Source organism: Trachypithecus francoisi, unplaced genomic scaffold (assembly GCF_009764315.1).
Source record: "Trachypithecus francoisi isolate TF-2019V2 unplaced genomic scaffold, Tfra_2.0 Contig01436, whole genome shotgun sequence".
NCBI classification, from domain to species: Eukaryota; Metazoa; Chordata; class Mammalia; order Primates; family Cercopithecidae; genus Trachypithecus; species Trachypithecus francoisi.
The window spans coordinates 2,266,936-2,281,727 of NW_022681430.1; the positions used below are offsets into that span (position 1 = coordinate 2,266,936).

Here is a 14,792-nt window from a genome sequence, read left to right on the forward strand (position 1 = left end):
CTAGGGTTCCCATGTGCTGCTAATGATGTAGGATGTTGGTGTTCTGTCCCAGCCCCTGCTACTTACCCCCCACCCAGCCCCTCCCTGCACTCCAGGTGCTCTGATCTTTCCTATAGAACGAGATTCCAAAGCCCCATCTTCCAGTTTCCCCAGAGGCCTCCGTCCTCCCCCTCAACATTTTGCCTACACCTGAAAGAGGTGAGTTGCGTGCTAGAGACAATAAAGAGCTAAGGAGTGTTTCCTAGAGCTCACCTTGCCCCCTGTGGCTCAGCCTCTCAAATCCAGCGTTGGTGAGCTGCCAGCCTGCCAACCTCATAGGCCTAGGGCTGACTAAGGCCTTGGGCTCACTGGCCTGACCTATCTACTCATTTCCTCTTTTGGCACCAGTGCTTTGGCCAGGCTGGTAGGTAAGACTTTCCTAAGTGACAGAGGAAACCTCCTTTTCAGGAAGTTGGGAGAAGCCAGTATTTAATAATGGAGATTAGGCGCTAGAACAGGCTAAAGGTCAGAAAGAGCCTCATGCTCCTGGTATAAAGAAGCGCACCCAACCCGTCCATCTGCAGCACAGACACAAACACAAATGAAAACTCAAATCACAGGACACGGGTGACTATATTTTAATGAATCAGAGTCTGGAATCTTAAGCCTCAGAAACTTTCAGGAAAGACATTTACCTGCAAGCAGATTCACTGACCCCCACGTGTATCCTTATGTGTAATGAAGGTTTTATGGGAAATGAGGGAAGATGGGGAGAGAAGGGCAAATTAAACTCCTAAGATAAATAGAGTTGAAGACTGAGAAATAATCAGAAGTTCTCAGATGAAACTAGATTCTTTATGTTGCTACAAAAGGTTTCTTTCTGATCTGCCATCGCAGTAACCTGGAAAATACAAAACAAAGCCATTAATGACAGAAAGTGGACCCAGTTTTTATGTAGATAATGAACATCATGATGGCCTTGGAGCTGGCTTCATTCAAATGTCTCTTAATTCAAATGCATCACAGCAGATCACAACCCTTAAGGTTACAGTTGACAGTAATTCATCAACACCTTCAAGGCTATTTCTGAAACCCACTGAATTTCTCTGGACATAATGGGGGTGGGAAGAACACCTGCTGATGAACAGGGCTTCCTTTGATTTCTCTTTTAAGTCTGCCTTATTGCATTTCAAAGTGTCGGGGGCCATCCTCAGTTTTCAGGAAGTCAGCGCCAAGGCAGCCTGACCTGGGACACACTGGTGATGTTTTTTTTTTTTTTGAGACAGAGTCTCGCTCTGTCGCCCAGGCTGGAGTGCAGTGGCCGGATCTCAGCTCAACTGCAAGCTCCGCCTTCCGGGTTTACGCCATTCTCCTGCCTCAGCCTCCCAAGTAGCTGGGACTACAGGTGCCTGCCACCTCGCCCGGCTAGTTTTTTGTATTTTTTAGTAGAGACGGGATTTCACCGTGTTAGCCAGGATGGTCTCGATCTCCTGACCTCGTGATCCACCTGTCTCGGCCTCCCAAAGTGCTGGGATTACAGGCTTGAGCCACCACGCCTGGCTGGTGATGGTTTTATAAAGTGTTTCTATGTCTCATGTCATGTGTCACCAGATGGTGTGGCACAAGAGACTTCAGAGTCACAAAACTCTAGGTATGCATCCAACTCAGCTACCTATTAAAGTTTTAGGGCAACTTTCTTCATCATTGTCAGCCTCTGTTTTCTCATCTGTAGAGTGAGCATAATCTGCTTCCCAAGGTGCCCTGCTGTGGTGGAATCCTCGCCGGCCCTACATTTCATTTTCAAGGGTGAAGGTTCAAAATCAGTTTGATTTTGGTCTGAGTTCCCATCTGTTTGGTGTAGTGGGTCAGTTCGTGACCAACAGAAATGCTCCATTTTGTTAAATAATAATAATAATAATTATTATTATTATTTTGAGGCAGAATCTTGCTCTGTTGTCCAGGCTGGAGTGCAGTGGCAGGATCTCAACTCACTGCAGCCTCCGCCTCCTGGGTTCAAGTAATTCTCCTGCCTCAACTTCCCGAGTAGCTGGGATTACAGGTGCATGCCACCGCGCCTGGCTAATTTTTGTATTTTTAGTAGAAATGGGGTTTTGCCATGTTGTCCAGGCTGGTTTTGAACTCCTGACCTCATGTGATCTGCCCGCCTCGGCTTCCCAAAGTGCTGGGATTTCAGGCATAAGCCACCGCGCCTGGCCCATTTTGTTTAATTTTTTCTACATTTTAGCATTACTCTATTTGGATTTTGAAACCCAGTATCCCATAGCAATGAGTGGGTGTCCATTCAAACTAAATGGAGCTCTTTCCTCCACAATGTTTCTGGTTTTAAAGTCAAGATCAGACAAGGGTAATATCTCCTAAAAGATCCTTTGGTTGTTCCAGGGAATCTCAAAACACCCAACTGAGGAAACCCAGCTAGTCAATGTCGTGGCTATTTGGTTTCATACAGAAAAAAGAAGGTGCGTTGAAATCATTCTCTTTGGAGCTTACTACCTTGATGTCCCTGTGGAGTTTTTACACCAATGGCCACATGAGCTGCCCACCTCTTTACTGGGCTGCTCAATCCCAAACAATCTGAATTCAGTCAAAATGTTTTTTGGGGGCAGTTTAGCCAGGGGTGACCACAGAAATGGCCTGAGAAAGCAGAATAAAAGGAAAAGAGAGCCCACTGCAGAGTTAGTGCCAGTGAACTGGACAAAGGCCTTTACCCACACCTGCATGAGCCCTATGAGAAGGTCAGTGAAAAATCTGGCCAAGCAGGATCAGGATTTGGCCTCAGAAAGGGGCTCCCAAGACCCCATGTTTTCTCTGGGGTACAGATGAAATAAATTTCACTAGCACGTGGGCCCAAAGTCCAAACCCACTGCCCTGCAGGAAGAGCCAGGAGGCTCCCTGCTCCCTGCTCCCCGCTCACCATTGTGGACGATCAGCCTGTACTGCCTGGCCAGGCACAGCTCCTCCTGCCGCTGCCTTACAATCTTTTGCGCTTCTGGGGGCAGGCCGTTGGGGTCCCGGGAAAACACGAAGGAGTAGCTGTCAGCACAGGTGCCGTCGAGGTTCAGGAGGCGGCAGGAGTACTGCACGGCATACGTGTCGTAGTCCGTATCGATGATCCAGTGGTCATCATCTGCAAGCCAGAAAGCCATCGTGCTGATCAAAGACTCTCCCTCATGGGCTCAGATGTCGGAGAAACCCATGACCAGGCCTGAGAACACAGTGACTTCCAGAAGCTCGTTTTATTTCCTTAGGAAGCAGGACACTTCAGAGAATTCTGATAGCTTTTACAAAATTCGACAAATCAGAAAGGGCCTTGCTCTCCTTTATCGAAAAGAATCTTGTAGTCAGAGAAACCTCATTCACTTCAATAATCATCTCTCCCTGTGACTATGTCACTGTAAATGTGACAGCATCTTTCCCAAGAACCACCAAGAATGTGGGGTCATCAAAACCACAGAATAAACCATCCTACTGTCGCTTCACCATCTACTCTCCTGTGTCTTTTGTGCCTAATATCTGATGGCCACCAACTTATGTTACTGCCAGTATTGGCATATGTCTTTCTCAGTCTCTATCAGCTGGTTCCTAATCAACTCACTAACAGCGCTGCCCCCTGCTCTCTCAGTCCTCTGGAGGATGCCACGCCCATGATCATGGCTTCTCCGGCTCCATCCTAATTCTGCTTACTAACGCTACTCACTTCTTTGTGCTGGCAAAGAGTAGGTTTGCCTTGAGGACACAAGGGGCCCACCATCTGGCATCAGATATTCCTTCTCAGACCTTGTCCTCTTCACAACTCACAGAAGCAGGGCTGAGCCACTGAGTTTATATGTATTCCTCAAGGCTGAAATGTAAGTCATGAAGAGTAAGAGTAAATGAAAGTGGTAAAAATATCAACGAAGGCAGGAGAGGAAAGAATGTTAATTAGAGTGTATGCGTGGCCGGGCGCCATGGCTCGTGCTTGTAATCCCAGCATTTTGGGAGGCTGAGGCAGGAGGGTAACTTGAGGCCAGGAGTTTGAGACCAACCTGGGCAACAGAGTGACACCTGGTCTCTATGAAAAATGAAAATAATTAGCTGGGTGGGGTGGCATGTGTCTGTGGTCCCCGCTACTTGGGGGCTGAGATGGGAGGATTGCTTTGAGCCCAGGAGATCAAGGCTACAGTGAGCTAGGTTTGCACCACTGCACTCCAGCCTGAGTGAGAGTGAGACTGTCTTAAAAAAAAAAAAAAGGAAAAAGAAAAAAAGAATGTATGTGAGTGATTTGCCACAGAGAAAGAACAGTGTTACACTATATTCAGATAAAAGTGCCACATCTCTACTTAATTTAACCTTCTTGTTGACATAATACCATGATTGGGACTTTCTGAGCACTTAATTATGTGCCAGTCACTGTATGAACACTTCCCATTTGTTTTCTCGGTTACCTCTCACATTGATCCAAAAGTGCACACTATTATCCCCTTCTTTACAGGTGAGGAAACAGAGATACTTAATTTCTGAGACACAGAGATACTTAATAATTTACCTAAGGTTACAAAGAGCAGGGCAGAACTGGGATTCAAGGAAGGGAGTGTGATCCCAGAGCCCGCATGCTTCACCTCTATACCACGCTGTGTCCAGACAATCAGCACGCTGGCGGGAGAGGGGCAAGAAAGAAAAAGGCTTTGTGTCTCCATCTCAGGCTCAGGTGTTGGAGCAAGGGGTGATGCTCCCTCTGCAGTATTCTAGTTGGAGAAGCGCAGAGGGAACTGGATCCCCCAGCGTTAGAGGGTGTAAGACCTTCTGGAATGCTGGCCCTAAGTCGCTTCCGGGTGTGCCTCTCTGAGAACCCCTGGAGTGCCAGCCTAGGATGGGGCTCAGCCCAAACCCAGGCTCTGCAGGGGGACTGTCCCAGGAGTGGGTGTGGAGCCCCTCTCTTCAACTCACCCTAGGCCTGCCAGATAAATGAGCCACTCCTGTGCCTTGAGGCTGTTCCAGGGTGACAGTGTCAGAGGTGGGGTTGAGGAGATGTTCCAGAACCATGACTGTTCCGCAGGGACCATAAAGTTATTCAGCAGAAGGGCCGGGAACAGAAGCCACAGGGCTGCCTGCTGGGCCTCACCCTAACCACTGACTCCCCTCACGGGCTCCAGAGTATCTGGGTGGTCTTCCTCATCCTTGGATGAAGTCATTCCTTCCCTGGTTACGAGGATCACAGTGTCTGTCACAGGAACCCTCAGACACAAAAACACTTGCCTTTGAAATGTTGCCTCGACTCATGATCCAGGCAGCTATTAGCTTGGCGGATCGGCAGCTTAACTTTTTTTTTTTCCCTAAAATGGTCGCCAGTATGTAAATTTTGACAGAGGAATTAAGTAACTTTCAATAGTTGGATTTAGCAAAATTGGCTACTGTTCTTGACTTTAAAAGAAGGCCTAAGTTGGTTTGGTTAATCTCCAGGCTCTTTTGGCTGAATAATTCAAAGACGAAGAATTTAAATCATAGCGACCTTGACCAGGCTCTCCCTTTCAAGAGTATTTGCAAGAGATGAACTGCCAGAGCACTGCAAGAATGAGGTTGGTTCTCCAACCTCCTCACACCCAGCAGCTGGGCAGGGCTCTTCTGGAGAACCAGACACCCTGAGCCATTTCCAGACTGCAGTTAACCACATGCAGTGGAGCTAGGGACAGAGAGCAGTGGCTGTGTGGCTGGGAGCCCCTGCCTCCCTCTATCTTCCTAGGAAGCGGGGTCACGCTGCAGCTGTGTCTACACTGTACCTACACAGACTGGTTTAGAGGTTTGGACTGCCGGTCCCAAAACCAAAACCAAAGAAAATGCTTGGTAGAGGGTGCTGTCTCAGGCAACCTGATTCCATTGGTCTGTTCTGTTGCTCACTGCTGTGGGCCTGGCATGTGTCCTTTCGGCTCCCTAAACCTGCATGCTCCAATCATCTAAAGCAGCAAGACTGGGTGGGAAGCTCCCTGTGGTTCTCAGGACTAACAGTCTAGCTGAGCCAGCCAGGCAACAGATTGAATGCTATTTCTGATGAATTGTCAAAATACCCCAACAGGCCCCAGAAAAGTGAGTGGAGTCTGAGGCCTTGACACCTGAGTAAGCCAAGATAACTCTTCAGATTGAATTATCTAGACCAGTGGTTCTCAACCTTCGTTGTGCAGAAACAGCATACCCAAGGAGCATACTTAAAATTCAGACTCCAGGGCCCTGCCCTTAGAATGTCCGACTCAATAATTCTGGGTTTGGGTCCAGAAATGTGCACTTTTTAACAAGCACCGTAGTTTATTTAGATATGGATGGAACAGGAACTCTGACTTTGAGAAACCCTAATGTAAACACTCAGGCCTGCATTATTATCCAGCCTGACAAGAGCCCCTTTACCAGCAGAGTGATAGACTTTATCTGACAGAAGGACAAAAGGAGAGTCTGTCCATGTCTTTCTGTAAGAGCGCAAAACAGTGATGATCATAGCTAATATTTATTGGGCACTTACTATGCACTAGGCTAAGCATTTTCACAAATTACCTTAATTAGTCCTTCCAATGATTCTATGAAATAGAAACTATTCTTTATCCCCATTTCACAGTGAAGGAAGTCAAATCTCAGGGAGGCTAGCCTGTATTCAACCAAGACCTGCTGATTGTAGTATCCTCAACCCCTGAGACATCCTGCTTGCTGCTGGTGGAGCCAGAAGGGAAGACCAGTACTGAGCATGCCCAAGGCTGGAGCAGCAAGTCACATTAATCTGTTAACACTGACATTCATGTTCAACTGTAGAGATTGATCACATTTAATTTTTAAATAATTTGACAACAAATTTCATGATCATTTGGCCCTGAGTTACTTTCTCTCCATAAGTGCACTTCATTTTAAACACATCCGTTTGGTGAGATGCAGTGTGTGGAGCAGGGGAGAGGCTGAGGATGCAGGCCACTCTTGGAGTGGCCTTCACATCCCTCTGTACAAGTCAGTGTTTAAAGCAAGACCATGGTCAGGGAAGAAACTGGCATGAGGAATGAAAGTAGAGTTTGTTAAGAGGACCCCAAAACAAGCATGTAAAACAGAGCAAGGTAGGTGCATCAAACCATGCCATTTGCGAGATACTCAGAAAATACAGGGATCGTTTGTGCCTTTTTACAAGCCCTGGGTTAAGAGGTGTCACTAAGTGCCAAAAATTCACTGTGTGCCCTTGAGCCAGGCACTTCTCTATGGGCCTGTTTCTTCACTTCTAAAACAAGAGACTTGAACCCAGCGGTGTCCGTGGGTCCTTCCATTCTAGACCCAGAATCTAAAGCTGTGATTTCATGACCAGGGAGATAACTAGGCAGCCATCATATGAAACACTTACAAAGAACTCATGTCTCAGGCAATGTTCTGAGTGCTTTCTGCCTGTTAACTCATTGCATCTTGTAACACAACTCCATGAGGTGGGTTCTATGATCACTTCACTTTGCACGTGACGAAACAGGCACAAAGAAGTGAAGGAACGGGTAGTCGTGGAGTTGGAATATGAACTCAGGAGGTCTAATTTTAACCAGGTGGGCTTGACTACAACACTGCACAGCTTCTTTTTTGAAATGTAACCTAAGAAGGAATTTATCCTCAAGCCTTCCATATTATAGTCATCTCACTTAATATCTGCAGCAATCACTTTCAAGATTCCAATACTTTTTCCCCCTCCAAATGAAATCCTGATAAAATATCAACATACAAGAGGCAAAAGCAAACTAATCTGGTTTGATTGGGGGATGAGACAAGAAAAAAAATGCTCCCTTCTCCTTGGGTCCTCTCTGACCCTCTCCCTAAAAGCATTGCCAACAGAATCCTAGTCCATTAAGGAGAACATCTCAAAGTGCTATACAGCATATGTGTTTCCTCTTTCTAAAAATTAGTAATCTTGTATCTCTGGTATTGATTTTTGTAATCCATTATCAGAAAAGTGTATTTTACTCTAGATAAATCACTTTGGGAAGCTTTGCTGTACTATTTGAAATAATTTTTATTAATTCCAATGATAATAAATAAAAATAAAGCTTCCACGCTTTTTCTCTACCAGGTATGGTGGCTCACACTTGTAATCCCAGCACTTTGGAAGACCGAGATGGGAGGATGGTTTGAGCCCAGGAGATCAAGACCAGCTTGGGCAACCTGGGGAGACCCTGACTCCACAAAAAATACAAAAATTAGCCGGGCATGGTGGCCCATGCCTGTAGTTCCAGCTACTCAGGAGGCTGAGGCAGTAGGATTGCTTGAGCCCAGGAGGTTGAGGCTTCAGTGAGCCATGATGGCACCACTGCACTCCAGCCTGGGTGACAGTGAGATCTTGTCTCTAAAAAAAAAAAAAAACTTAAAAATTAAATAAAATTTTAAAATGCAATTTCCTCCAACACACAACTTTGGAGGAAGTCCAAGAGCGTGTGCCATATATGGCAAGCAAGGGGTTACAATAAAGGACACTTCTACCCTGGATCACTGAGCAGAGAGAGTCTCCCTGAACAACCCTTGGTCCTATCTCACAGAAGAGCTCAAACAATACTCTGCAAAAGCTGGTCTGGATTAGGAGTCCCTGTAGTTCAGGGCCACCTAATCCTGGCCTGAGATTTGGAAGCCTGGCTTCTGACATTGGCTTTAACAAACTTGTTGCATGTCCTTGGGCAAAGTTCTCTTGGCCTCAGTATATTCATTTGCATATTGAACCCCCTCCAAAAGGTTAAGTCTCCCTCTCTAAGATTCCATGATATGTGTCCCCTGGCCCACATTATTGTCTAGCTACCAAGTAGATTCCCGATTTGAAACTTAGGATAAATGGGGGGAATAATGGGGGAAAAAAGCATGTAGACACTGTTTTCTCATGATTAGGCCAAATTTTAAGATGTTCTTCTACAAGTCCTCAACATCACTCCCCTCCACATCTGAATTTCACAGCTTAGAGGAAAGAGAAGAGGCCACTGCCACAGCACACTGTGCCTGGCTCAGAACCTCAGCATCAACAGGCCAGGCACTTCGAAGGGATCCATCCCTATGCGCAGTGCTCCCTTCAACCTTGGATAGGGCTCTCTTGGCCTCTGCGGGAGCCCCAGATAGTCAAGCTGTCTCAGGGATTCAGCCCAAAGGGACCGAGGAAACGCAGAGCTAGGTGGAGTGGAGATGTGGAAGGCAGGAGGAGAAAGCATGGAGAAGGCACACACCTTGGCACAGTGGCTGGTGGGGAAAATGACACCTAACAAACCGAAAGGTCCTTTTGAGCTTAGGCCAGGTTTCTTGAGCTGAGGGTTGGGGCGGGGGCAGGTAGCTGCTCCCAATCTTGTTCCCCTAACTTCAGGCGGTGTGGTGGGTTCCTGCCACTTCCAGACCTTTCCGCAGGCCATTCTTCCTAAGGGTAGGTACCTCTGGAGAAGGAACTCAGCGATTTGGCCCCGTAGGGGCCCCATTCCCAAGACAGTCCCAAAGAGCTGACTACTCACTTCCTTTCTGGAGAAAGGAGGCTACGCCCCAGTACTTCATCTTGAACTTGGCAGGGTCCTCCGTGTCTGTGAAGGTGCCCACCATGTCTGCACACACGTCCCAGTTACTGCAAAAGCCAAGGGGATCCTCAGCCAAGCCAGGCAAAGGGCTTCCTCCCTCCACCCACCCACCCGGTGCTCCCTTCCCTTCACAGTCCCCACGTGGCGATCAGCAGGCAGGGTCCTGAAAGGACCCTAGAGTGCAAAGGGCGCAGCTACCCGGGCGGCCACTGACTTCAAAAGACGGACTCGGCCCTTGGCCGTGGCGCTCATCTGGCCGGTCTCGTCCACGGAGAACTCCGCGACGATGTTGTCCTGCAGAAAGAGGCCCTCGGGGTCCTTCTTGGCCATGGCGTACCAGGTCCCGGAGAACTGTGAGAAGGATGACAACAGCTGGGGTTTGGTGTCCGGGGGCGCACAGCGGGCCGCGGGGAGGGCGGGGATAGGGGTGGGGACCAGGGCCGTCCGGGTCGCCCGGGCCCCCTGGGCCGATACCTACGCGAGCCTTGTCGAAGTTCTCCTTGACTCGGAAGCTGCTCACCCGGCAGTCGCGCTCCGCCCGGCCGCTGCCCAGCGCCGCCAGCAGCAAGAGCGCCCACATCCACTTCATCTTGCCCAGGAATCCGCCCTGCGGGAGATGCGCCTCAGTCAGTGCCCGGCAGCCGACCCCCGGGCCGCCGTATCCCACCCCACCCCACCCCATCCCACCCCGGCCCATCCCGCCGCCGGCCCCGAGGCCCCGGCCGCGGCTCACCACCGCGAGGGGAACCGCGCGCAAGCCTGGCCGCAGCGTCCGGGCGCGCGTGGAGCTAGGGAGGCGAGCGCGCCGCGGCCGCCCAGCTGCTTTATAGCGCCGGGGGGAGGGGGTCGCGCTTTCGTAACCGCGCGGGGTGAAAGACCGAAGGGGAGGCGCCGGGGGCACTTGCATAACGCGCCCTGACTCACCGGCGCCCGGGCGTGGGCAGGGTCCCCGTGGGCCGGCCTCACCTCCAGGACAGCCCCGGGCACGGTGGAGCGGCCGCGCGGGTTGGCCTCGGCCAGGCCAAACGCGCCAGCGGCCCTGGCTCAGTTACCCTGCACTCGTGCCAGCGGCCGCCAGCTGCGGTCTGGGGTGGCCTCCGGGGCCAGTGGCTCTGGCAGGAGGCTCGAGTCAACCTGGCGGGAAGACCGTGGCCTCACAGAGCGAGAGGGTACCCGCGAGGCTCCCTGGTGCGTGAGTGCCCAGGCCCTGGCCGTGCCAAATTGGCCCCTCCGTCAGCCCTCTGAGGTCCACTTGTGCAGGAATTTTGGAATAATTCATCCAAGTAGTTTTTCATTTTATAAAGGATGTATTTTACTCTCTTTCGGGAGAGTTGTGGTGCCCTCTGGTCAATATTTGTTCTTTAGTTTCAACATCTTTAAAAGCATTAAAACCCTCCCTGTTAAATATTCTCCAGAAACGCAACCCTGGTCAGGACAGGAAATATTTTAGCAGCCTCGGTGGTCGCCTGCTTACTCCGTGGCACTTCCCTGAAACCACTTTGAAAAACACCTACCGATTGTTTGTGATGCAATTTTATTTCAAACCCATATTGGAATTTTCATTTGTTTTCAAAGCAGCTAAGGTTGACTGTTTTGTTGGCTGGGGAGTAGACAAAGGAAAGAAGAGTAAACAACATTCTATAATGTCAACAGCCAATTGAATCAAAACACTGTGACTAGTTTAGGTATTTTGCCTGTGTGATGGCACAATTTACTGACCCTGTTTTTCTCTGTTCAAAGTTGGAATTCCACTCATTTGATCAAAGCAGCCAGTCACAGGATGAGAATGACAGAATGAGAATTCATGATGTGGCAAAGAAGTATCTCTTCTTAACATTCCTTCCATACAGTATCAGTTGTGTCTCCATGGCCTAAATCAGAAAGATTCGAGATCAATTTGGGCCATTTTGCTGCAGCCAGACCTGAAATAAGAGAAAATTAGGGAAGAGGTAGGTAGCTGCCAAACAGAAACTGGGGCTACTTCTGAGCCTCCTGAAAAGATGACACCTGTGGCTTCCTTCCTCCCTGCTTCTCCGTCTGCTTCCCACCTTCTCCTTCACTCTTGCACCCATTTGAGTCCCAGCAGTGTCTGGGGAGCCAACAGTGATGCTTTTAACTCCTAACCTCCACAGAGCTAGGAAAGCCTGTTTCTGGACAACAAGCTAACTAGGATATCTTCTGATTTGGCCAGTTTTATGGAAGGCTGTGTAATCCCAAACAGCTCAAATAAGGTCTGCTTCAGACCCTCTCCTGCAGGACCCTATGGGGTATGGATCTATGGACCCTGGGTGGGAAAGGATTTTAGGGCACCTCTCTATCTCCTGCCCAATACTTGGATCCCCTCTTCAGCATTCCAGAGGAGAGGTCTTCCAGATTTTGCTCCAAGTTCTTTAGTGATGGAGAGCTCCTAGCTTAGCCCGATTGCCTTTGGACAGTTATTCCTGCCGAAAACATTCTCCTAATACCCCCTGGCCTTTCAGTCATTTCTCCTACAACACATTCTGGTGGCCCTTGCACATACTGTAGGTTGAATAATGAAGGGTATTTCAGTGCATTTTGATGATGGTTTTGATGCAGCAACATGTTTTCATTTATTTGTTGGGTGTTTAAAGGTTGTTTCAGAGTAAAAATTTGAAGTGAAAAAAGAAAGTTGGTGTAACCATTCCTCTGCCCCTCCTCTTTTAATGATAAATCATGGACCTTAGTGCTCCAGATACCAGCAGAGAAAAACAGTTTATTTTGGCTTTCTTTCTAGGATTTCTTCATGATTACAAATAAGTTAATTCAGGTCAACTGATGTTCTTAACTTCAGTACTTTGAAAAAGATCCTCATACATTAACTTTTCAAATGTGTGTATATGTAATATCAAAAGGAAAAATGTTCACAGTGACTATCTCTGTGTGATAAAATTAGGGACACTGAAAGTTTGTTTTTTTGTGCCTTTTTGTGTTTTTAAAATATTCAATGGTGAAAATGTTAATCAGAAAATAAAGCAAATATTTCCTTTACAAATATTTTTCTTGTTCCTTTTTCTATAGGTAAAATTATGTTTTAAATTACATCTTATAGATCGTATATAATGTACACAAAATTTCATTCATTTCCTTGCCATGCTTCATGGAGAGACAGACCATGTTTCATTCATCTTTGTATCTGTCCCCACTGTCCCCATTTTTCCACTGGGTATATCAAGAGACTTGTTCACAGTAGGTGCTTGATCAATAGATACAATTTCTTTTACTGAAATTAGTCCCTCTATGCAAGCTCCATAAAACATTTATTTATTTATTTATTTATTTATTTCTGTTTTTTGAGACGGAGTCTCGCTCTGTCGCCCAGGCTGGAGTGCAGTGGCGGGATCTCAGCTCACTGCAAGCTCCGCCTCCCGGGTTCACGTCATTCTCCTGCCTCAGCCTCCCGAGTAGCTGGGACTACAGGCGCCAGCCACCTCGCCCGGCTAGTTTTTTGTGTTTTTTTAGTAGAGACGGGGTTTCACCGGGTTAGCCAGGATGGTCTCCTGACTTCGCGATCCGCCCGTCTCGGCCTCCCAAAGTGCTGGGATTACAGGCTTGAGCCACCGTGCCCGGCCAAAACATTTATTTTTAAAGACCTGTTCAGAGTTCACCCTTTCTAATATATAATTTCTCAGGATTTAGTACTTGTAGCAGAGGTGGCTACTTGGCCTTTCACCGAAAAATTTGCAGTCCCCTTCCATGCTGTAAAGTTGGGGACTACGTCTGCCAGCCCCTGCCTTCGTTGTCCCCACCTTCCGAAGCTCTATAAGGTCACGAGCCTTCTGGCCAGCGGAAGGGGCTGTGTCACTCCCACGCAGAGCTCAGAAAAGCTGTCTGTTCAATTGTTCACATCCTGTCTTGTCTTCTCTTATCTGCCAGGGTTCCCACCAGTGACTGACTTTATGTGAAGGAGAGATAAGCTTCCACTGGATGAAGCTACTGAGATTTGAGACGTTACCTGTAACAGAAGTTGATGTTAACTTAACCTTAACAGCATCAAACAAGTCACCAACTCCTAAAAAAGACTGAAAAAGGGCCAGGCGTGGTGGCTCAAGTCTGTAATCCCAGCACTTTGGGAGACCGAGGCAGGAGGATCATGAGGTCAGGAGATCGAGACCATCCTGGCTAACACGGTGAAATCCCGTCTCTACTAAAAATACAAAAAATTAGCCAGGCATGGCGGTGGGCGCCTGTGGTCGCAGCTACTTGGGAGACTGAGACAGGAGAATGGTGTGATCCCGGGAGGCAGAGCTTGCAGTGAGCCAAGATCACGCCACTGCACTCCAGCCTAGGCAACAGAGATGGCGAGACTCGGTCTCAAAAAAAAAAAAAAGAAAAGAAAAAAGAAAAAAAAGGCTGAAAAAGGTTTTACTATAACTGATAGAAGAACTAATGCAAGACATTTATGTCCTTACCCTCATGAAAATTAAGCACTTCCAACCAGCTCCATTTCATACAAAGTAACATTTATACCCACATCTGGACGGAGGCCAAGAAAAATGAAAAACAAGGAAATGGAGCAGCATTTATCTTCTGACTGCATTTAAAAGATGTCAAAATAATTGGTTGAAAAATGGAAAGGTTAGTCAGTCCATATTTTCAGGTACAAAGAGATAAATTAATTTTTTTCAATACGGTGTTCTCAGTGGTTGCAAAATCATCAGTCCGTCTCATCAATTTGGATAAAAATAATATGACTTTCACCAACCGAATTGTCTCTGAGATACCTGGTTATACCCATCAATATAAGTGCAGGCACAGGGCTTTCATGAGAGCAGATGTGCAGAGGGAAGGGTCCTGTGCAGCTGGCTGCCGGATGTGCCTGAAATTCCTACCTACAGGGGGTGCCTTTCCATGATGGCTAATTATAGAAACAGATAATCTGGCTAACGTGGAACTGAAGAGTGGGTTCAGTACAATAATGTGAAATACACTTAATTAACCCAGGATAGTGTTGATTTTTGCTCATAGGCATATGTTTTGGCTATTGTATAAACATAACTTCCTGTAGAAATCATTAACTGCAGAGAAAAATTTTAACAATGATGGAATTAGAAATTACATGTTCTCATTTATATAGAGTACTACTGAAAATCTGTTTAAACAGAAAGTTTAAGGAAGTTAAATCATTCTTTGGTAGATTTTTTAAAAGATTGTCTGGAATTTTTATTTCACTCTTGTATTAGTATTTAACATTTTATGATGTTTGTCTAGATTTCAAAATCTTCAAAGAAAGAATCTCGTATATCCCCCTCTAGCATC

General features: G+C 47.4%; 1 protein-coding gene across 1 annotated transcript; it reads right to left on the minus strand.

Moving 5' to 3' along the window:
* Window positions 1-593: 593 nt before the first annotated feature.
* Window positions 594-10,362, minus strand: RBP4 (retinol binding protein 4). Its single transcript, XM_033224838.1, has 6 exons — window positions 10,249-10,362; window positions 9,994-10,122; window positions 9,730-9,866; window positions 9,456-9,562; window positions 2,912-3,124; window positions 594-880 (listed from the first exon to the last, which is right to left on the minus strand). The coding sequence occupies exons 2-6, from the start codon at window positions 10,102-10,104 to the stop codon at window positions 843-845; spliced, it is 606 nt and encodes a 201-aa protein (XP_033080729.1). The 5' UTR covers window positions 10,105-10,122; window positions 10,249-10,362; the 3' UTR covers window positions 594-842.
* Between the last annotated feature and the right edge of the window lie 4,430 nt (window positions 10,363-14,792).